The sequence below is a fragment of the Thunnus albacares genome, chromosome 20 (assembly GCF_914725855.1).
Source record: "Thunnus albacares chromosome 20, fThuAlb1.1, whole genome shotgun sequence".
In the NCBI taxonomy this organism is placed as follows: domain Eukaryota; kingdom Metazoa; phylum Chordata; class Actinopteri; order Scombriformes; family Scombridae; genus Thunnus; species Thunnus albacares.
Window position 1 is genome coordinate 6,672,160 of NC_058125.1, and position 23,809 is coordinate 6,695,968.

The 23,809-nt window shown below is 39.3% G+C and overlaps 2 protein-coding genes across 6 annotated transcripts in view; one reads left to right on the top strand and one right to left on the bottom strand.

Moving 5' to 3' along the window:
* LOC122971581 (ras-related protein Rab-26) overlaps positions 1-23,809 on the bottom strand; it is a 95,262-nt gene that overhangs the window by 14,235 nt on the left and 57,218 nt on the right. For 4 of the 5 annotated variants that reach the window (XM_044338296.1, XM_044338297.1, XM_044338293.1 and 1 more), the window contains exons 5-6: positions 22,995-23,047; positions 19,467-19,538 (exon numbers count right to left, since the gene is read on the bottom strand). In XM_044338296.1, coding sequence (XP_044194231.1) covers positions 19,467-19,538; positions 22,995-23,047 — 125 coding nt within the window. The remainder of the gene's footprint in view (positions 1-19,466; positions 19,539-22,994; positions 23,048-23,809) is intronic. The other variant, XM_044338295.1, reaches the window with a different exon arrangement.
* Positions 1,423-7,287, top strand: LOC122971580. The gene is made up of 3 exons (XM_044338292.1): positions 1,423-2,138; positions 4,254-5,392; positions 6,345-7,287. The coding sequence occupies exons 2-3, from the start codon at positions 4,309-4,311 to the stop codon at positions 6,467-6,469; spliced, it is 1,209 nt and encodes a 402-aa protein (XP_044194227.1). The 5' UTR covers positions 1,423-2,138; positions 4,254-4,308; the 3' UTR covers positions 6,470-7,287.

Here is a 23,809-nt window from a genome sequence, read left to right on the forward strand (position 1 = left end):
AGCAAATATCTTTTTCTTCCTAAATTGGCTCTTTAGAGCACTCTTAAAAGTACCTTGTGCAGTTTTTGACCACTATGGGGAAATCTTGTTATGAGTGGGTGCCTGCTTTGTTGTCTTGTGCACATGCATGAGGACACACATGTATATTCCTGCCAGTGGTTTCACATTATTCAACTGATCCACAGGTGGCTAGCAAATGAACCGAAGAAGAAGACTGCAAGCAAGTAAAAATAAATGTGAACAATGAAGGTTTCAAAATGTCTTTGCAAATGTTTTATGAGGAAGTTTTCAGCATGTTTGTTAGACCTCAAAGATTTACACAATGTGTTTTGGTGCATAACACTGAGTCTAACTGACAACTTTTAAACAAGAAAACACCACAGATGTAATTCTTTAGGTGTCATTTGGATAAATACTGCCCCTGATATCCAAAAGACCCCTGATTTCACAAACTCATGTAAGTAGCTGTGATAAAATGTTGGAGATCATTTCCTAGCTGTCTTAAAGAAGTATGTAAAAGTGTTGGGCAACTGGTACCCCCATTTGCTCCTTTTAGTTTTCGATGTAGAATTAAGCAACATTTGTGAAATATTACACTTTTTAGGAAATGCTCCAAACCAGTGTTAGACTAGCTGTCATACTCAGATCTCTGAAGCCTTCCTCAAAACATCAGAGGGGGTTTCTTAAATCATTTTGCTAGCAAACCTGAGGGGATCAGGCTTCAGATCTCTACATTTTCCACAGAGCTGTACACTGTACATCTCCACTGAGCTGGTTTCTGCGCTTAGCCATTGTGAGGAAATCTCTCTGTCAACTTTAGAGCAAAAAAGATCCAATATCCAGCTCTTAAGACATTATTCCCACCTGATTTGTGAACACTTTAGGTATTACTTTGGACCCCTTATTCTTTCCATTATGAAGCACTCACCACATTCCCCCTCCTTCCTTAGACATAGGTTTTATTTTAGGCCCATTTCAAATGTTTAACTTCTATACAAGATTGTAGATATAAGTAAATCAATTCATGTTTTACAGAGATCTTCTAATAGAGCAAACTGAATTTATAGTTATCAGCACGGGTTTTAAAAGTAAAAAGAAATATAACCCCAAACATAACATAAGTGGAGATAGCCTGCTGTTAACATTTCAAGCATCAATAAGCACATATTGATCGCTTCTGACTGGTAGGGAGCAGAGGCAAATATATTTCTTTGCTATCGAATGAAACGGCGAGAAAAAGGTCAGGTCTCTCTCTCACACGCACACACAAACATATAGCACACACACGTACACACACATTTCCTCTCCCTCGTCTGTTCCCGCCTCCTTCCATCTCACTGTCTGTGTGTATCATCAGCCCAATACCACTCAGATCAGTGGTAATCCCTCCCATCGTCTGCAGGTTTACAGTATTCTGCGCTCCCTCTCTGGGGGTTTACATCACTTCATTACAGAGATTAATGTACCAAGCCCTCACCTAGCAGCCCTGACTCTCAACAACATACCAACCTGCCAATTACTCACATAGCCTTGAAAGATTTCAGCGGCCTGTGGGTGGATTACAAGGAAGTGAGAGAAGGAACGCAGCTTCTGAACTGAAAGTGATCAAACTTCAAAGGGCTCGCTGAGCGTGAGAGTTCATACAGTTGATGTGGGAGTATGGGAGGAGTGCACGTGTATGTGTAGGTCTACATGTGATAGCTTGTGACATGTCAGATTTACAGCTTTGGAACAGCTTTCGGATTGACACTTTGACTTTGCGCTCATCCACTGTGTTTTGTACCAGGGACTGCTCTGGAATCACGTGATCAGTTTTGCTCAACTGTTTATTTTTAGCTGTCAGAGGAGATGCAAACGACTTCAACGCCAGAAAGAAATAACACTTCAATCAAACCAATTATGGACAGTGTTCACAACGGCCACCAAAGTCACCCAATAATGTCACAACCTAATTTGCGTAGTCGCCACAGCTTCCTGAACTTTGTGAGTCTGTTCAAAAGAGATAAGCGATCAGTGTCGTAGTCACAATTTATCTCACTTGAAGTCAAAAAAACTTGACATTACCTCCACTGGTTGGAATAAGCTGCCAGATGTATCCCTACACTGAAGAAATGATGTCACCAGGAGTGCTGAAAACTGTGAGATTCTTTTTTTGCTTTATGAGATAAAGTTTGTGTTTTTATGTGTGGTAAGCAGAAGTGAAAAACTATGCAACTGCCCTTCAAAAAGACAACCAATAGCCATGTTGTCAATGATGTGATGATGTAATCTTTTTGACGACATACATTTTTGTTTATGCAAAAATGTGATCAGATAATTGTTGGTACAATCAGCTGAGGCTGATGGGAATTTTATTATTTCTGCAGGTATTTGGTCATAAAGTGAAGTATTAAACAAATTGCAATTTAGACCCAATGATGACATATGTGAAATGTCAGTGGATCACCAAACGTATTAAAATGAATTCTGATGGGGACATGAATATCTGTACCTACTTTCATGACCATTCACTCCATAGTTGTAGAGATATTTCACACAAAACCACAAATGTGCACCTCATGGTGGCTCTACAGGAGAATACATTACAATTACAATACAATATTGAGATATCACTGGATAGGGGAAAACTTTGACCTGTTGGTGGTGCTTAAGGAAAGACAGGGGATCACCAATCTCATTAGGATTCACCCTCTGGGGACCATTGCTGGTCCCCTCATGGGGACCATGAATGTCTGTACAAAATTTCATGGAAATCCATTTGATAGTTGTTGAGATATTTCATTCTGGCCCAAAGAGATGCACAGACTGACTTTGCCAGTCCTAGAGCCGCCACTAGCATGGCTAAAAATGTTTCCCCCTGCAGCTGCAGCTGAGTTTGTGAAGCAGAAAATGGTTAATTATGACATGCTTGAAAACAAATGCCTTTAATTGGCCACACTGTTAGTCGGTAAATAGGAAGCACTTCATTTAAAGCACCATGCAGAGGAGGCAGTCCAAATACAAAGCATCAGTATTGCTCCCAGTCAAGCATCTGAAGTCGTGAGACTTTGGTTATCCCACAAAAACAATGGAAAATAATGGAATTTCATTTGAGGCTCTCAAAGCATTGAAAAGTTACTTTTGAAAAACACAAAAGTCTCATTCTAGAGACCAGTTTACTCAGAACTCACTGTGAACACTTTTACTGGTTCTTTGGTAGAAAATAGGGATATTGAGGGGAACAGTGTTTTTGTAATCTGGGTAAATTGCTCTAATACAGATTATAAAATCTGACATTTGTTGAAAAAGTTGTAGATAATTACTAAAAATTAGTAAGAGAAAAGTGAGGTAAAGGGTCTGCTAGCATATTTGTACATTTATGATTTATCAGTTTAAATGTCTTTGACCTTGCTTTGATGTTTTCACTTCATGCTGTTACACAAACAGCTGTAAATCGACTCTGGCTGGTGTGTATGTGCATGTGTGACTGTTTATGTGAAATGGGGGACTCTGTGGGTTTCAGGGCGTTATTTTGTGCAAGCTGTTATTTTGAGGAAGATGCGACCACAGCTTCCTGAAAAATAACGCCCTGAAACCCTGAAAAGTCCGGGTGGGTCGCTGGGTGGAGGTACACTGAGAGATATTAAGAAAGAGATGAGAGAGATTAGTCCAGACTGAATGAGGACTGAGATCAACACAGAGCTGCAGGTAAACAGTGTTTCACATTTCACATTCACATCTCATACTGAAAACATTACAAAAAGACTGCAGATTACAACCATAAAAAAGTTATTTTCATGTTTCTGTTATAATAATTTGAGGTTTTCAGGTTGTTAGATATTAAGTTAAAAACTGTTTTCAGATCATTTCATGTTATTTATTTGCTTAATGTACATTGTTAATATTTACATGTGCAATAGTGACGTGATCAGCTCAAACCAGCTTCTTAAATTGTATAATTTAAGTTGTTGTTGGATGATGTTATAGAGAGCATACCATTAAATATTTATTTTAATATAAGTGTCATCATTTTCTTTTTAAATGTCACAACTTTCTTTCTAAACTGGTGCTTCTCAGTTGATCAACAACTTCCTTTTAGAAATACACACGACTGATGGGCGTTGTTATAGAAACAGTCAAATGTGTAGTGTAATCGAGTTGTGAAACTTTATCTGAGAAGTAGAGATGAGTCAAGTCTCTTGTTCCTGTTTTCAAATTGTAAATATCCTGACCCCCTCCTATGTCCTCTAACTTTTTCATGATTCTCTTCACAGGGTTGTTTACCAACACAAAAACGGAAAAATACTGAAGTCTGACCCTCCGATTAAGATGAATAAAGGTTCGACTGCTGCTAATGGCACAGCCTGTGCAGCCCGTGCCAGTGGAAGCAATGATAAGTGTAGCCAGATGAGTAAAAAAGTGTCTAATGCAAACCATGTTAGCCACACAACACAGAACGGAGACTTTAATAAAAGACAAGGTCCAGGACATGTTAGAACACTCAGCCAGGAGCTCAGAGAACACCCTCTCTTAATAACCTCCGCCTCCAGCCTGACCCCACGTTCTCATCAGCGGCGCTGGTCAGCTGATTTTTGCCAGTGTGGGACCTCCCCCGCCATTACTGTGAAGAAGACCATGAAGGAACCAATGCCTCCTCAGCGTGGAGTATCCCTCCTCAGACCCCACACCGCATCCCGTTCTTCATCCAAACGCCACTCCTGCCCCCCCCCTGAGATCTTAAGGTCCCCAATTCACTCGTCCTCCTCTTCATCCTCCATCTCTTCCTGCTCCTCTCCTCCTCCCGTCAAGACATCTGACATAACCGGCCCCGACCCTCTAGGCTGGAAGTTGCGTCCCAGGAACAGCTCCAGCTCCAGCTCCACCTCCCGCCAGGCTCGCGCAAAAAGGCTGTCTCTGCAGATCCCTCTTCCAATCATCCTTCCCGACCACAAATCTAGTCCTGACCCTCAACTTGACCCCACTACTAAACCCAAACCCGCCCTCAAAGCAAAACCATTCCGTCGCCGCCACTCCGAGTCATCAGCCTTTCTCAGATCCCTGGCGAACCCTGTGCCAGTGGTGACACTGGAGGAGCTCTGCAACGTCCACCTCCGCTCTGTCACCTATGTGAATGAGTCTGACGACGTCTTCAATGAAGGGAATGATGAGGAGGAGCAAAAAGAGGAGAAGGTGACCACTCAGCCATGCAAAACACCACCACCTGTTGCAGAAAAAACTGCTATGGCAAGACAAATAGCACAACTGATTGCTCATTCACGCCAACGCCAACGCCGATGGCCTGTCACAGCTAAAACTAACCAAGAGGAACACATTTACACCAGTGAGACACAGCCAGAACCTAAACATTCACACCAGACCGAGGACCATCACAGCCTGCATGCTACAAAAACTGGTAAGCACTCATGCAAAGAGGTTCAACTACCAATAATCACCTTTACAGGAAGTACTGATCTTTCGTTAAACCCTCCACCATCTAATCATAGCTTAACAAGACATACTAACTGGACATGACAGGCCTGTCCAGCAGGCCTGACACTCAGCATTTAAAGAGTTTGGAAGGTTTCTTTTTTCACCCAAAACCAAAAACACACGAGTAAAAATGTAAGCAATTGATTCAACTATGTTTGTCTGCTCTAACCTAAGCTGCAACTGTTAGCATGTATGGCTAACTAGCTTATTACCTACAGTAGCAGCTAACCTAGAATCACTTCCACTATCAAATAGCATATCATTGACTAACTACATTAGTTTGTGTGGTTACAGTCAGTCCATTCACGGCTAGCACATTGTATTTGTGGAACCCAGTCCTGGAGGCTAACAGAATTTAGGCTAACATCAGAAGCTCCAGCTTCATCCTGTTTTTTATTGGATTTGGAAGAGTTTACATTTCAGCAACTTCAACCAACGTTACCCCAGATAATCTAGTGTCATGTTATCTATCTCATGAGTTAATCATAAAAGCTTTTTCCCTTGTAACCTAAAAAGTGAAAATATACAGTTTAAAAATATCAACAACATAGCATAGCATATCAACAATAACTAACAGAGGCAGTGCTTAGTGAACTGTCAGTGATGTTATATTATCACCCAAAGCTACAAAACTCAGAAATGATACTGGCCTCCTACACTAAATAACAATTTAAAAAGAGTACTGCAGCAGTGCAGTAAATTCATACAATAAAAATGAATTTGTTTTGTGTGAAGATTTGTTAGGGTCCAAAATTGCAGATGCTTTAGTGCCTTTCTCCTTGATTAGCTTTTGATTTATTTCCTATGTGATGCACTGAGAGGAGAGGCAGGGCTTTGCACAGTCAATAGTAACAACATTTACTGTGTTTCAACAGGATTGCGTCTGGATACCAGCTATGACAGGGAGAGGACCACTCCACGCTTCCTGGCTGAGGACTCAAAGAGACAAGAAATTGAGACTCCTTCCAACTCCAACACCATTAATTATAGGGGGGATTGAGCAATGAACAGATTACAATACATGTACTGTATGTCTCTGAGGATGGGATGCATTTTTCCTCACTCAAGGGGCTGAGATTCTACAGTTTAAAACACGTTTCCAGGTCCACCTAACAAAACATATCCAGTATTTTAACTGTTTTGTTTGACCTCTTTACTAGACAGTTTTGTTGGATCTCTGCTGTAAATGTCTAGCTTGCTTTTCTCAGTTGTGGAAATGTGACTTTGTTGCTTGTGTTGGTTACAAGCAAGTGTGCTTTCATAGGATGTGGCAGGACTGTGTAACAGAAAACAAACCCTGCAGATGTTTCAGTCCTGCAGGTTCCCAATAGAGCTCATAAATCACTAAATTCCCCTTAAAGTTATTGTTGTATATTTGCTTGTAAAGTTTATGAAAATTGCCTGTTTTTTCGATAGCAGGTTACTTATGATAACAGTTATGAGTTTTTGTGTTAAAATGTTTAAATATGAACACATACATTCTGAAAAAAATACTAAAATTAGTTGATTAATGGATTAGCTGATCAACAGAAAGTATATTGACGGCAACTGATGCAGTTGTTCATTTTCTGGATACCAAGAATCTAAGGTGCACATGCAGCATGTGCATGTGACATTGCTGGCTCATTTGTAATGCATTACTGTGGCTTATGTTAACATGAATGGTATGTCATGTATGTTTATCAGTTAATTAATGAAGTCTTTTTTTTTTAAAGATAAATAGGTTAAAAAAAAATGGAATCACTGCTCTACAATTATTCGAGCCATGTCAGTGTTGGAATAAGATTTACTTTTTAATACATTTCTTTCAGAAATTCACGCTGTTGTGTCTGTTTTTATCAGCATTTCCCATAATCTGATGTCTCTGACACTGTGCCACCAGATGAATTTCGGCTGCTATGCTTCAGTTCAGACTTGGCAGGCTTTACTGTACACAATACTTGAGTAAACTTTAGTGTGTTGGCCTAACAGACGCACAAACACACACTCACAATGAGCAGCAGCAAAAACTAACTCGCCTGTGGCTCCACTGTGACCGTAATAGTATGTAGACACAGGTGCAAAGTGCTGAGAATCTTGCTGCTTATCTGGAGACAGTTAAATAAACAGAGAAATAGACTCATGACAACAAAAAGCTTAAAGTTTATAGAATGTCTAATCACAAAGGAACAGATGGCTACTGGGAAATCACTGGGAAAACAGCATGCATTCACATTATAAACCAGTTGCCACCACTACCACCAGTACCACTTGGAGTTATACAGTAGGTTTGGACAGAATTGAGCGTTGAGAGAAACTGACAAAAAAGGTTTATAGAAAGGACACAATTTAGTTCTAATTATGTTACTAAAAATTTATGGAAAATGAAAACACTCTTCATGTGGTAATCCTTCCAATTATTTACTCTCAATTAACTGCTGCATAATTTAGGGGACCCTAAACTGTTAATTGCACAAGTACAAGAAGTGCAAAGTTGTAGGTCTTCAATAAAACCCACATTACTGTATTATAGTCATAACTCTACTGCATGTCATGTCGTAAATGGTCACATAATAGTCTCCATTTTCCTGGTCAAAAAGCTTGAAAGGCTGACAGCTGAACTGTAAAATAATTGGCTGTTCTTGATATATAATGGCTTTTTTCATTTATTCTAGCATGTCGAAGAATTTGATTCCACCCTTTCAAGCCTTTCCAAACTTTTCTCTGAGTGTTTACCGAAACAAAAGCCCTCATGATAAAGATTGCTAAAGATAGAGGATATGTGTGTGTAGTTGTTTGCATGGTTGTGTGTGTTTGTGTGTGTGTGTGTTCTGACTTAAGTCACTTTCAGGGACACACACCAGACTTAAGACCAGTTGATTGGGGACGTCTTGTGCAACGGGGGACAAAAGAATGAATATAAGTCTATGCAAATACCCCAAAAGTAACTTAATTAAACCTGTGTGTGTGTTTGTGTGCGTGTGTGTGTGTGTGTGTCATAGATATGGATATGGATATTTCACAGTGAAACATATGGTAATATTAAGTGAAAGGTGAAAAGACGCACACAGAGAAGTTTAGATGGAGTCAGTTTTGTGAAATTGAAAACTGGGTTTGGTCCGCTGAGATGAGCAGAGAGCTGCTGGGAGTCAAGCACAGCGGAGAGAGATCTGCAGTGTAGTCTGGAAGCAACGCTGCAGGCAGGTGAATGGTGGGACTGCACATCGTCATGCATACACATTAACACATGCAGAGACCCCACGCACATTCTATTACATCCCGTGCATGCAAATCGGAAGCAGCTACATTTGACATCTCCTCCTCGATTCATAGTTTTTCATTTTCTGAAATACAAATAATGTGGGAAAAATTGTGTTGGCATGAATTAAGTTGATTTTGATTTTTGAACACTAATTGTAATTCTAAATGGAAACCTTAATACATAATAACAACATCTACATTCTTAAGGTTTTTAAACTTGATAAAGGTAACTACATAAACAATAAACATAGATTGTGACTAAGGTGAACATCATCTATTTTGATGATGAGCTCAGATAAAGTGCTACAATGGAATATACCAAGGGAGCAAATATTACTATTTCAAGTATTACTATACTTGATATAATGTTAATTATATGGGGCACCACCTCCCTTAATTAATTGAGCAGATGTCACCCCGCTGTTCATATCCCTCCACTGGCTAACAGTTGCTGCCAGCATCAAATTCAAAACCCTGACACTCGCTTACAAAACAGCAACTAAAACAGCTCCCGCCTACCTGAACTCCCTCATTCAGGTCTACGCTCGCTCCTGCTCACCACGCTCTGCCAATGAAAGGCTCCTGGTACCACAACCACCACAACAGGACCCTGAGTCACTAGCCAGACTTTTTTCTTCTGCAGTTCCCTGGTGGTGGAACGAGTTAACAAACTCCATCTGATCCGTAGAGACCCTCTTAATCTGATCCGACTCTTGTTTGTTTTGTATCAACTCTCAGATGTTCGTCGCTTTGGATAAAAGCATCTGCTAAATGGAACTGTGAATTGTAATTGTAAATAGGAGGAAAATAATTTAATCAAATTAATCAGTCTTATATCTGAAAGTCTTCAAATTATGAACACAGGGACCTCCATCTCTGTTGTAAAGGACTACTCAAATACAACCACTTGGCGATAAATAAAGATATTTTTTGAACTAGCTGAATGGGAAACACTATACATAGCATATATAAAATTAGAATGAATGAATGCATGCATGAATTAATGGGTAAATTACATCTACAAATTACTGTTGACAGAATGAATGAATTTATGAATGAATGTTAGCCAATAAAAATGTAATTTTAGATAGCTCTTGCATCATCTCTCAGACAGAAGCATGGCAGATGGTTTTCCTACTGCCTCATGGTGATGAAGGACTGATGATGAGGCAAACTCCCCGGAGAGTGCATCATGGCAGTTCAGACTGTGTGATCTTCGAGGGGGGGTGACAACCAGATGAGAACTGCAGCAGATTCAGTGAAACAGCTTTGGTTCAGTGCTTCTCAGGAGGGTGAATCCAGTCTCAGCCTGGCTGAGGTAGAAGACACACAGCAGGAAGGTGTGTCCCAGTCTCGATGCGTTCAGTGGCAGGCTGCAGAGTTGGATGCATGGAGCTCGAAACTAATCAAAAGTGTCCTTGGAAAAGTCTTTAAATAGTTTATCTACATGATGAAAATAGGAGATTACAAAAATAATAGATGATTCAAATGGAAACAGGCGTGGCTTGGCTTGTGGTTTAGGCATCTTTGCAATCTTTTGCTTCTTAGTTGAGTCTCTGTCTACGGCTTCCAGCCCTCAGAAGAAAAATAAGAACAACAACTGAAATGCAACACAGGCCATAATGTCTGGCAAGGCCGAGAGAAACACAGAGGACACCACAGCAGCGGTCAGTAAGCAAGCAAAAAAAAAAGTCCAAAAAGCAGAAGACAATCCAGACAGGGAGTTGTAAACTTTTAGTCTAGGATGCGTGTTCTGAAAGAAGAAAAGATCCTTGGCACTCTTTTGAAGGACCACATTGACTACTAATTAATTCTTCTGTGTGGAGAGAAAAACTGACCTTCAAATGAAAGGCAGATCATTTTATTCCCATCGAATATCTGAAGATTCCGCAAATTGAATACTCACTCATTTCTATCATCAATATATCATGAGAGCTAGTGAGAAAACACTTAGAAATTGTAATATTGATTAACCAAATAAAATACAGAATAAAATCAATAAACCTTCATTTTATAATCTGTAATTAAACCTGTTAAGGAAGCATTATCCTAACAATCAAACCATAGCTAAATAATACACTTACATGCAATATGAACTGTATGAAATAATATGAATTTCCATAATATCAAACTAATTAAATCATTCTGAAACACAATAAAGGTTAATATTAGTTAGACAAGTAGAGATATGTATTATTTTTACACATTCTCACAGACATTTTCTAACTATTTTAGACACTTATTATTTCAAGTTTATTCATGTTATTGTGAGTAGAAGAAGAAGAGAGAGGGACGCACTCTAGAATGAATGCGGCTTGTCCTTTAAATTTTATGAACCTAGAGAGGAGAGTGAATGGAGATAGTTCATCATCGGCCCATATATGGAAGATATGGGTTTATCCACGTGAACACTGGGAAATAGGACAGTTGTACAGAATATCTTGACACTGTGATACACGTCAGCCCTCAATAACATGCATCTTAATGTGGGCAGTATGTGGATGTATAAAGAACACAATAGGCACAGATGTTCTTATGCACGTCATATGCCACCAGTGTCTGCTCCCTTTCAGATTTCACAGCTAATTATAGCAACGGCTGAAGAGGATCATGGGTACTAATATTTAAGACCAAATGACACACCAAATTCACAAAGATATGTCAGGAGCATGTGCCTATTTTTTATGCTATGGCCCTCACATAACTCAATAGATTATCTGTATCTGTGCCGATACTGACCTCATTAAGTAGATAAGCTGACGGCAGGACGTGACTGATTCACCGCAAATTGACTTCTTAGTTACTTTTATTACAAAACTGCAACATTATGAACTGTTTAGAACGATATAAAGACAATTTGCACAAGTGCAAAAACAACGTTGGTGTATCTCCAGTGATAGTATGCATCATTTACAATAAGTTAAAGCCTAATGTTACTTTAAACATGGAAGAATAACCTAAACCACTTCCACACAGGTCAGGTGTTCTGAGTGTTGTTTTGAGTGCATCTCTACAACAAAAACCAAACCACTTTTACATGTCTCGATGGTTTTCTTTGGTGCAGCTCAAAAGACATTATCCTCACCATGCCAAACAAACTGAGTTGAAGGATCAAACACTCAAGGGTTTGGGAGAATACGCTCCAAACACGTTTGGTGTGAATAAACCTCAGATGTAACTTTTCACTCAAACTGAGTGATTAGAAACTGAAAGTTGAAGGGGAAAAATAGGGGGGGAAAAGTCTCAGGAGTCTAAATGAGACGGTTGGATGCACTCAGTCCTCCGCCTCTGAGGAGGTACGAGAAGAGAAAGATGAAAAGGCAGAGAGGAAGAGATCTTTTCATCCCTCAGAGTGAGGAGAGAAGAGCAGAGGGTGAGAGGAGGCAGAACAATCTTGACACTTATTAGCCTGCTGCACTTCCACTGTGTGTGTGTGTGTGTGTGTGTGTGGGGGGGGGGGGGGGGGGGGGGGGGGGGGTAGTGTTCATGTGTATGTGTGTGTTTGTATCTGTGTAGCTCTGTGTAAAAATGTGCATGTCAGAGTTCGTTAGAGAAAGTGTGCGTGCAAGTGTGTGTTTAATTCAGTGTGAATTTGCGTGTGTCACAGGTCCGACAGCAACAATAATGAAATCCTGAAAAATACAAGAAAAGTTCAGCAGCAATGAAGGCAGAGCACTCCATTTGTCTTCCAGATTTAATGTTAGTTTCAGCTTCAAAACAAAGTACTCAACATATAAGATATTTCTCTGTTTTGGTCCATTATGGTGATTTCAGTGCACAAATGTCCAGTTACACCTCTCTACAGAAAATATTTATCTGTCACACTTCTCCAGTGTGTTTCAGATTTCTACTTCAAGCAATATTCAAGTACATGTTGTCACCTGTATGAGTGACTCAAGGCACTATATATAAATAAATATCACTCCAGAGAAGCTCCAAACATCTTCACTATGAAACATCCAGGCTATGACTTGAAACAGTAAAATTTACACATTCAAATTGTATAATTACAATATTAAAGTCTTGCTTCACAAAATGTTTATTGCTTATTGCTACTTCAGTTGGATGTTCACAGCTTCACTGTGCAGAAATGTGTATCTGCAGAGCAAATTGTTTTCAAATTAATCTGCTGAATGAAGGAAGTCTCCTATTTGCTCATCTTAAATCTGAATTTAAGGTGTGTACCCTCAAGCATGATTTGTGACATCACAACTAGTTTGGAGCCGCTCGTGGTCCAGTGTGCAACTTACACAAACGTGATATAGAAACTTGAAGCCTCTAGCGCACAAACACTGAGAAGTGACTTTTTATGGAGGTTGAAGACATCTTGTGTCCAGCAGTTAAACTTTTTTAAACTAAAATATTAACAGATACATATTACATGTTAATAGATTCTGGATTGTTCAATGGTGGTATAAGGTAATTCAACTTATTTGTAGAAAAACCATGTCAGAGTATTATTCCAAGCAGAGTATATGAATATGTCTTTAAGCAAGTGCAGCCAAACTCTTTTATAATTCAAAACAGTTAAAAATATAGCCGTGTTCTGTTAGGTTATGGTGTAGGAGCCCAAAAAATAATACTGTTCCAAGCAAATCTCAATCTGCCTTAAACTTTTCTAGTTCAACATAAATGCCCAAAGCAACATAAAAATAACAGAATAACTCTCATCCAAATGAAGCCAGGTTTAGAAAGGTAGATATTGCTCAATTTCAAGGACTAACCAGAAAAAATCAGGTAAAGTTCAGCAACCTGGAGCTCAGTTCATCTTCCAGATTGTATCTGAGGAGTTTAGGTGGAAGTTTCCCCCTGAAAAATTGGGCGCGACTGGTCCGATGTTAAATTTTCCACCTGGGTGCTGCTTCAACTTAATATTTCTCTGAACAATAAATATGGAACTCTCCCAAGTCCTACATGAGCCAACTGCAGATGGAGCCTTAAAGTTTCTGTCAAACCCCCAGAAAGGCTGAATAACCAATTAGCATCCAACTACCTCAAGTCTTTCACATCTTAATCTCCTGCTCCTTGTCTTTTACATATTCATGGGACAGACGTTGGGTGTTTTCAAGTAGTTTTTTTCCACTTCTGTTTAATACACTGTGGTGACAGGTGGAATGTTTTTTAATGAGTTGCCAAAAATTGAAAAAGAAATGCCAAATGATAGCATTAGAGAGGAGGGTGAAAATCTATTTTGGTTTTAGAAAGCTGCAGTCTTGACAGAAGGGAGAAAGCCTGAAAAATAAACAGAGGAAGAAGTAGAAAGTAAGAGAAAGTGTGAGGGCTAGGAGGGTAAATGGAGAAAATCAACAAATACGCTTGTGACTTTGTGTGGAAAAGACAGACAGGCGGAGAGAGGAGGGAGAGAGAAGGACAAACATGATTTGATTGGATGCTATAAACAGAGAGCAGAGTGGAGAGGCAGAGAGCTGTAGAGTGGTTTTACATTAACTGCTTGGCAAAAGAAAGGACCTCAAAAACCCACCCTCTTCTACCTATCAACAATGTTCTTTTTGTTCACTGAAAAAGCTTTTTGGTGTCCCTGCTGCTCAATTAGGCAAACCAGCACTCAGATTCAGCAACTATGTTGGTACAGGAGTGGCTGTGCTGGAAAATGATTGCAAAACCAGAATTTTTTTTTTTTTTTTTTTTTCAAAAGACAGTTCCCCATTTGTTTTAAGTGACTCATATTTACTTCCCTGATGATTCATATTAATGAACATTCATATGATAGATATCTATCTTCATACAATACTCACATGCCCATATGTACACTTAAACTGCTATTGGTCGCTATAATTATTCTTGCCATCTATCCTGGCCCTGGCAACTACACTGTAAAAGATGAAGGACAAAGTCGCACAAACCTGTGCAAAAATGAATACAAAGATCATCCAAAGTTTATATGAGCCTCCAGCAGTCTGAGTTAACCAAATCAAGTGGTTCAAGTATCAAATTATCTTCAAACTTACACTTTTATTAATGCAAAATTCCCTCTTTGGTTATTCTTGTTATACTGTGGTGGAGGGATATGTCCTAATAGTCACTTGTAGGTTTGTTGCAGGAACTGGCTCAATACTCAGATGTGCTCAGGCTGACTGCAGAGGGATTCTTCTCTTTATGTTTGTTAGCACACATTTGATTGTTTGAGAGTTTTTGCAGTCTTTGTTTATTTGACACAAATGGCCAGCACAGTAAACAGTACATGCATTAGTCCTAGCTAGCTAACAACACCAGTATTCATAGTATTCAGTCATGTCACTGACGTGGAGACCTGGAGGGCAAAACACCGTTCCAACATGGCGGCCAACACTGGACACTCCATAGAACTGCAGCACAGACCTGTCAATTTTCCATCTGTTTCAAGCCATGGATGTTTAGATCACCTCTCAAAAGAAGAAAAACAAAGATATGTGAACAAAGTCCCTGCCAGAGCTCTACTTTGGTGAGTTCTCCACAGAAATCAATAAAGTCATCTTTTCCTAATATTTTTTTCAATAAAAGTTAATTATCACTGTTTAGATTTGTCATGTCACAGACTTGTTACTCAACCTTTTTCTCAACTTTAGTGCCGTGTGACAGAAAGGGAGACAAGACTACAATTAAAACGTGCCATGTAGTTTAACCAGAAGGCAGGAAGTGTGACTGTGTCAAACGTCCAAGCAGCCTGCCACACTCACCCAGACAAACCAGCTGTCTCTCTGCTGAAGAAATTGCGCTATCCTGTGGCCTATAAGGACCCAAACAACACAACGCACTCTCTCAGGTATTCACATCCACTTTAAACTGGATGAAAGCAGGACACAAAAAAGTGGAAATCAGGCTTTCCAAACAGGCTAAAAACAACCACAAAAGTGTTGGGGAGGGAAACATGGAAATGTGCAGAAAAGTTTTTAATACAACCTTAAAATACTCCTTTCACAGCATTGTAGACTTATCCAAAAACACAAAAGTTTTCAATCAAAACTAGTAACTTGAAAACAAGTAACTAGTTTTATTATATATTATCATTCAAGCGGCTGTCATCTCATCTATATAAATCTAAAAACCTTTCATCTTTGTTATGGAACACTGGAATCGATCTCTTCCACCTTTCTGGTTGGCTGCTGTGAGGTCAACTGAATGTTCGGCTGTCCTGCGCTCACTGAGCACAGTCAGTCCGGGAACCTGCCGCCTCAATGAGCAAGGATGAGTTCATATCACTGAGGAATATTGGCAACTATCTTCTATAAGAGCGTCTGCCCAAAAAGTTGCTACAAACTCTTTTTTTAAGAGAAAAATCCATTTAAAAGGTCACCAAATCTAGAAAAACGATCGCTCTAACTTTTACAGCCTAGTCATGCCATGAAGGGATCACTGCATGGCCAATGTAGATAGAAGGGGTGATAAAACAACATACAAATATTTAATCGTACATACGGACATGTGAGTATCGTATTAAGATAGACTTGAAAAAAATACAATCATTTTTTATTAAAGAAAGAAGAAGATGTGAAAAGACACTCCAGTGATCATATTTGCACCAACACACTGTCTGATGAACACAAAGTCTGCTCCATTTCTTTCTCCTCCTCAAACATTTTGCAGGCTCGCTGACAGCGAGTCTACGTCAGATTGATTTTTACTTTACTGTTGTGAGAATCTTTTAAACAACAAAGCCTCCGTGCTGTGAGGAGGCTTTCAGTGATTTAATGATTCTTCTGTGGCCTCTGTGCACAAGCACGCTGGTCAATACCAATAAAATCTGTCTGCGTGTGTGCGTGCTTGTTGATATATGTGTGTGTGTGTGTGTGTGTGTGTGTATGGTGTGCGGGGTGAGCGCGAACGTGCGACCGAACAGCGTCTTTGGCCAACATGGGTTATGGTGCTACTATAGCAGCTGTAAGGCCTTGATATGAGGTTGTTAAGGATTCAAGGGTTTAAAGGCGTCAGGCTGCTGAAGCATTACGACTATATTTACAAGCGTGCAATAACAGATACAGTATGAGTAACAGTTTAAAAAGTCCATTAATTTGGTGGTGATTTGGCTAATTTATCCATTATTATTCAGATGATGTTTAGCATATAAACTGCAACATGTGCAGCATAATCATATCAGGACACACCAGGATTTGGATGCTTCTAGTGCACCTGATTATGCATTATTCTTTATTTTATTTAATTTCTTTATTCTTCTTATTCTTCTGAAACCTACCATTATGGATGCTACAATGAGTAATAATCAAGGTCCAATCAAAAACTGGGATAATGACATGCAGAATGATTGCAGCATTGAAACTAAACTAAACAAAAAAACAAAAAAAAAAACAACCCATTGCATGTGCAATTTCACAGTCATGAAACAGTTGGCATGACAACCAGTAAAGCACAAATGACCTTGCCCAATGAGAAACATGAACAAAATGACAGATTATATAGTTATACAGAGGATATTGCAACTCGCATCTCAACACTAATAGTAGAGGTTTCTGAGTTGTTTGTGTGCATAGCATGTGCACCTGCTTTGTGTTTAATTGTGTATAAGCGCTTGTGTGTATTTGCGTCATGCGTGAAAGCGGTGTAGCCTTGACATGTTTACCGTGTGCTGCTCTATAGATACAGCGTTCATATGTGAAGGTTTTCATTCCTCATTGCTGTCGCATGAAAAGGGACAGAGATGTAGAACATGTCAGATTCAGACCCTTCATATATTGCAGATGGCAGGCTCACTGTCAGTTGTACTGAACATCACGAACATTTGTTCTCTTTGCTGTTAGCCATGTTGTAAATTGAACGGGATGTAACTGGAGCGAATTGAGACGGGGGCTGAAAATGAAGAACCAGCGGATGGACGGTGAGTTGACGTGTGTCGCCCACATCAGGATAAACTTTTCTTAAGAAAGATACCTTTTCTTTGTTATTACTGACGTATCTCGCCAACTGATATTCTTCTAATGTAGTTTTTTCCGGAGTACTTTTCTTTATAATGTTTGAAAAACAATTCTGCCGACAAAAAAACACAATTTTAGCACACGTACCATCAGTGCAAGACACACAAAAACACAAATATAAATACATATATATTTATGCAGAAGCACAGAAACACACATGCATGCACAAAATAAGAAGATGGTGTTGACTGTTTGTATGTTGTCCTTCCAAGTTTCATTCTCCGTTCAAACAATCATTGATTATGTTTGTTTCATCCTTACTTTCACAATGACAATGCATATTTATCAAGATAACTGCAAATGTCCTGGAGTTAAGTTAGAATGAAACGTGAAATGAAATGCACAAAAACGCTGGAATACTGAAATAGAAAGGCACAGAAACAGAACAGGAGAAAAAAAGAAAGCAGCAGTGGCTGTGGTCATGGTTACAGATGGTATAGAGAGTGAAAAGACGAGTGAAAGAAGAAAAGAAAACATGAGAGGCAGTGTAAGAGAGTGAGAGATGGACGGTAAGAAAGCACTGGACACAGTGTCTCCATCTCTTTATCATCCAGATGCTCTCAAGCCTTCACCCTGAGGCTCTGCTGCTAATGGATTCACACTGTGGGAGACAACAGTGTGTGCTGATACAGTGTGCTGCAGTACCCTCCAATGCACATGTACAGTATAAAGATCAGGGCTGTGTGTGCCACATGTATGCATTCATCTGGGTTAAAGCTCTAACGCACCGATTACTGCTCTGACATTCATTGATTTATAAAACACAATAACTACCTAACTTGTAACCAGTTATTAAAAGCTTTAACCCTAACTGATAAATACTCCACTCTGTTCACCAGGCAGCAGCTAACTTTGTCTGTCCCTTGGTGCTGGGCAGGTAGAGTACAGTGGATTTATTAGAGCTAAACGCTCCCTGCTGCAGATGAAAATAATGCTGTGACAGGGGCGAGACTGAACCAAAACAATGAGCTGAAAGACTCTATAATCTTAAAAAGTGAAAATTCTTCTTATAGTCGAGGACTAGACATGCTGTTCACAAGATCAGACATCCTTTTTGAATGGAGAGTGTGCTGGTGTTAATGGTGTTTACAGTCAACAAATATGTGCTACAATTCCCATTCACTTCTATTAAAGCCCGTCTGACAGACAAATTCAAGCATCTGTTTCCTGTTTCGGTGTGATGTCCAGCAGACTGCGGTGGTTACACAGGTCAGAGTTAACCTTTGTTCAACTTTGACTGAGCCAATGTGCTCGTCCAGCCACTAGAAACACTGCTGCACTGTATTTGGAGCTATAAAATTATATATGACGAGTGAAAATGAGTCAAAAGTGTGTTCTGACGTCAAATGCACCATGGCCTGAATCATCTGTCTAACAGCCAAGTATTAGGCTACAGCTCCAAAAGACAAAAATAATCATTTTGACTGCTTAAACGAGCCTGACAGGAGAGTGTGTGAGTATGTGTCTGATAGACAACATACACGACACGACATTCTGCCGTGGAGGAAATATTTCACGTTTCATGTCTCTTGTCCTTGAATTAGTTGTATCTCAGGGAAACTTTTTCAACAATACTAGTGTGAAAGTGTGTTTTTCCAAAAACAGGTGTTGGAAAAGGGGAGGGGGGGGGGGTCTTTCATATCATCAATCATGACATATGTGTGACTTTACCTGCCTAGGGACTGTTACTTGCCTAGGGACTACAGATGGAAATTAGCGTTTTTTGCTAACTCTGGCATGTTTACATCTTGTATTGTATACTGATGTTCATTAATGTTCTCTGTCCCTATCAAATAAACAAATAAAATAAAAATAAAATAAAACACCTACCTCACACACCAAAGTCACAAAAATGACAGGATCATGGCTGTGCTGTTGACCTACTCTGAACAGGTGGGTGGGCTACAGTGGAAAAAAGGCAGTAACTCATTATAGTGCACTGCTGGATTGCGTACAAAAAAAAAAGTATAAAACAGGTGAATGCAAAAGAAAAATCTGCACCTCAGGGGGAAAAGCCCAAAGGGTGTAGGTGCTAATAATAGGCCTGCACAATCTGCACTTCAATTGTTGTAATTAGAATTGATTAACATTAACAAGCCCAAATTGCCTTTGTGTGTGTGCTTCTCACAGGTTGTAGTTCAGCACTGTGCTAAACAGGTGTGCCCTATTACTCCACTGCAGGGATTACAGCTCATATTATATTCAACACACACACACACACAGACACACACAGCGACTGTCCACTAGCCACCCTCTGTATCTACATGAGCCTCAGAGCTGCTTTTTATGCTAATGCTGCCATGTGTGTAACTTAAAATGCTACCTGGCTGACCCCTCATACAAGCATAAATCCCTCTGTGGAATTGGGTGTATGCTAATACATACAGAGAATATAATAAATACTACATATAACGAAACACGTGATCTAAGAGACACTGGAGGAGGAGATGGATTTGTGTTAGTTTGTATAATTTAGAGGAAAATCATGTTGGGATAAAGAAGATTCATCTTCTGAGGCAAAATTCTTCTCTCCATACCAAAGCTTAATATTGGTGAATTGAATTTGTATGGCGTAAACACACATGACCAATAGAGGTGTCACATTGAGTCCTAAACTGACAATCTGGCATGGTAAGAGTGGTTGTCTCACCAAAATTGTAATATTATACATTTTATATTTATGGTCATTTATATTTCTCTTACAAATTTCTGTTAATCATTTTAAAAAGATGATGGTAATGCTGTTTTGCATAGTTAATATCTTTGGTAATCTATAAGTCACACATCAAGACTGATTAATATAAACTGTAGATATAAAGGAGAGGGGGAGGCCGGAAATGTCAGCTACAGCATAGCTACTGTTTGGCTAGGTGTGTAGCTACTCTGTTAACCCTGTAACCCTGCAACTATAAATCATCTTTTTATATCTAATGCAACTAATTAGCATTACCTTGATAAACTAATACAGCAAAAGTTATAGTTTGTCAAAACACATGATGTAGCTAAGACTAGAGCTGCTGCAGTATTGATTTTTTCCTTACTGCATAAATTAGCAAACCCATTCAAATCGTCATGGTAAAAAAAAAAAAATAAAATAAACCTCAGATGTCATAAAATAAAAACCTGTTTTTGGAAAAATACTTTTTCAATACTCACACACTCTCCTACCAGGCTCTTGGAGGCAGTCAAAAGTTATTTTCTCCACAAGTTAGCATTTATAAGACTGTCTGTTTGTCTTTTTGAGCTCCTTATCATCTGTCACAGTGGTATTTGGCAGCTTGACACATTCCATTTCTGTAGTAGAGATGTTGGAGGATGCTTTGGACTCGTTTTCACTCATCATGAATGTATGACTAACACATTCACAGACTTTAAGACACTCACTAGCCTAGCAACATTAATGCTACAAATTAATGCTACTTTATCCATTCAAAGAGAATATCTGATGTTGTGAACACGTAATTGTCTAGACCCTTAACATAAGATGACCTTCTTATATTCAGACCAATACTATAAACTTTTCAAATGCATTTATTCCTGTAGTAGTTTATTCTTTATAGCCTCTATAGTCTTAATGTCTATCTTTATTCAAGTGTTGTCCTTATGAGGCTGACTTTGCAGCAGGAACATTGGTCGGCATTTGGCAGGCATGTCATTCTTTATGTCAAGCCTGAGAAAATAACTAATGTCCCATCACTTGAGCCACTCACTCAGCGGTGAAGTCGTGATCCGCTTGACTCTGCAGTGGGTGTGACGTGATTGCATTACTGCAATAATGCGGTAACTGCACAGCTCTAGTTAAGACCTTCTGTCTTTAAAACAAATGTACTATAGCTTTCATAAACTGTCCAAAGAATACCTTTTATGTCATGTTATGTCAGCTGAGTAGCAGATCAGGTTGTTGGATGTTGGTGTGTAATTTAAAAAAATTACCGTTTATCCCTTTACATCATCTTTCCTTCTCCTAATGATGATAACCACCTGTTTGGAGAGACGCTAAACTCTGTGTCTGTTTCTCTCTAGGGACGGCTCTTCATCCTCTGTTAATGAAGGCATTTGTGCACCTGGACACACACCTGCATGAGCACAGATGCCCATCCAGGTCATACAGACCCCCCTTACAGGCATATACACACACACACACACACACACACACACACACATACACACAGGCTCCAGATGTAAGTGCATCAGGCCTGCCAGATGGCTGTGGAGCCATTTCTTTCCTTGATGTGTAAGACATACACTTTCATAATGGCCATATTCTGCTCTTAACTCTGCTCTGCATTAATCAAAGGAGAGTAATGCATCTATAAGGGACGAGGGGAGTGGCGCCAAATGGGGCAAGAGATGGCTGGAAAATCACAGTAGGAAATGAGCTCACAGGAGACATGCTGCAACTACAGAGAGATGTGTCCATTTGGCGGAAAAGTGAGCTCTAATCTGCACCCCTGCACTCTTCAGTTTTGTCACCTTGCTTCATTTGTTGCCAGTGTGGTCCTCCTCTCTCACTGTCCTTATCATTCATCCCCCTCACCATCCAATCCCTGCTGCTAGTAAGAGCCAATATGGGCTCCTTTGAGAACTTTGGCTGAGAAAGTCAGTGCAGTTGAAAGCCAAAGTTCTCAAAGAAGCCCATATTGGCTCATACTAGCAAATTATATGTTTATATGAAAAGAAAGCATTCAGCAGATTTGACGTTATACTCATCTGTCCAAAAGGATCATTGTGACAATCAGACTACTGTGACATACAGTACAGTAAATCTAGAGAACCGTCAAACAGGCAGCAACACTCAACAGCCACTTAAGTAATTTAAACTTTACAGTCTGGATAGTACAAGCAGGCTTTGTCAGCAAGTAGCCTTCAGTTTGTCCCAAGGTTTCTCCAGAGCATCCTGAGCATCTTATAGCATTTAACCCTCCTAAGTTAAGACTCAGACTGGTTGTAGCGCATAGAAAGAAATGAGGGTCTCACAACTCCTGAATCGTGTTAACATAAGCTAGCCACATAAATATATAAATTAATCAAGACTTAACAACTGCATGGCCCATTTCTATCCTCTTTTAAAGGTTTGGTCACATTAGCATTAAAATTGACAGAAACATAATCAGTTCCTTTTGATGCAATCAGTACAGGGGTGAAAAATTGTGCAAATTTTTTGCATGGAGTTTAACATTGATGAAATTTGACACATGAATTTGCATCATTGACCAATAGCATAATTTGTCTTGAAGGTGCTTTGAAGGGAACAGAGAATAAAACTGTATATTTCAGAACAGCAGTCAGTCATATCAAAGAAGTGAATAACGAGAGACAGAGACACAGAGAAGTGACAGACAGACAAGCTTTCCTTACTCTGATGTTGTCGAAGGATGTCTTGTTAGTGACGTCATACAGAAGGAGTAGAGCTGAGGAGACAAAAGAAGAGATACACGTGAAGTTAATCTGAAGAATTTTAATGTACTTGACTGTCAGTGTTCAGAAAAAGGCAGAGAACTGTGAGAATTTATAATAAGGCTGGAAAATAGGTGAGAAAAACATGAGACAAAGAAGAGCAAAATGGAAAATTGTGCAACATGCCAGCTACCAAATTGAACATGGTTCAAGGTTGGGATGAATACAATAAAACATAACACAACAGGTAAAAAAAACAGTGGCATAGTGCAGTAGCTCCTTGTACGATTTTGATTTGATTCATCTTTTACTGCCTTATATGTTTTTATACCACCCACATGACTTCTTCATAAAATCCCATATAATACTGTGATGCTGAATCCATCCTTCAGTCTCTTCATTATTTCATTAACGGTAATTAATTGAGTTATTTGTTGGCAATGATGAGCAGGTGTAGCTGTTTTCATTTCCTGCTCAAAACATCACAGTAACCCGCTAATTAAAGATAGCTGTATGACAATAATGAATAAAATTAATTCAGATGCTTTTATCCAGGAAACATTTCTATCATTTTATTATTACCATCTTACAGATGGTAAATACTGTAGGTCTGTTTATTATGTCATTGCTTTCTCCCTTATGCCATGATGCTAAGCAAAGCTAAAGGTCAGTAGCTGCATAAAAGCTAAAGATACTATGAAAATGTGTTGATTATTTATTACTATTATTACCTCCACCACTAATTTCTCCTTGTCTGTTAGCAGGAAATCCTCAAA

What these genes read in the sequence shown, in the direction of transcription:
- LOC122971580 (XM_044338292.1), top strand. Translation starts at nt 4,309, where the DNA reads ATGAATAAAGGTTCGACTGCTGCTAATGGCACAGCCTGTGCAGCCCGT. An exon ending in CCTGCATGCTACAAAAACTG is followed by an intron (nt 5,393 to 6,344) that starts GTAAGCACTCAT and finishes GTGTTTCAACAG; the next exon opens with GATTGCGTCTGGATACCAGC.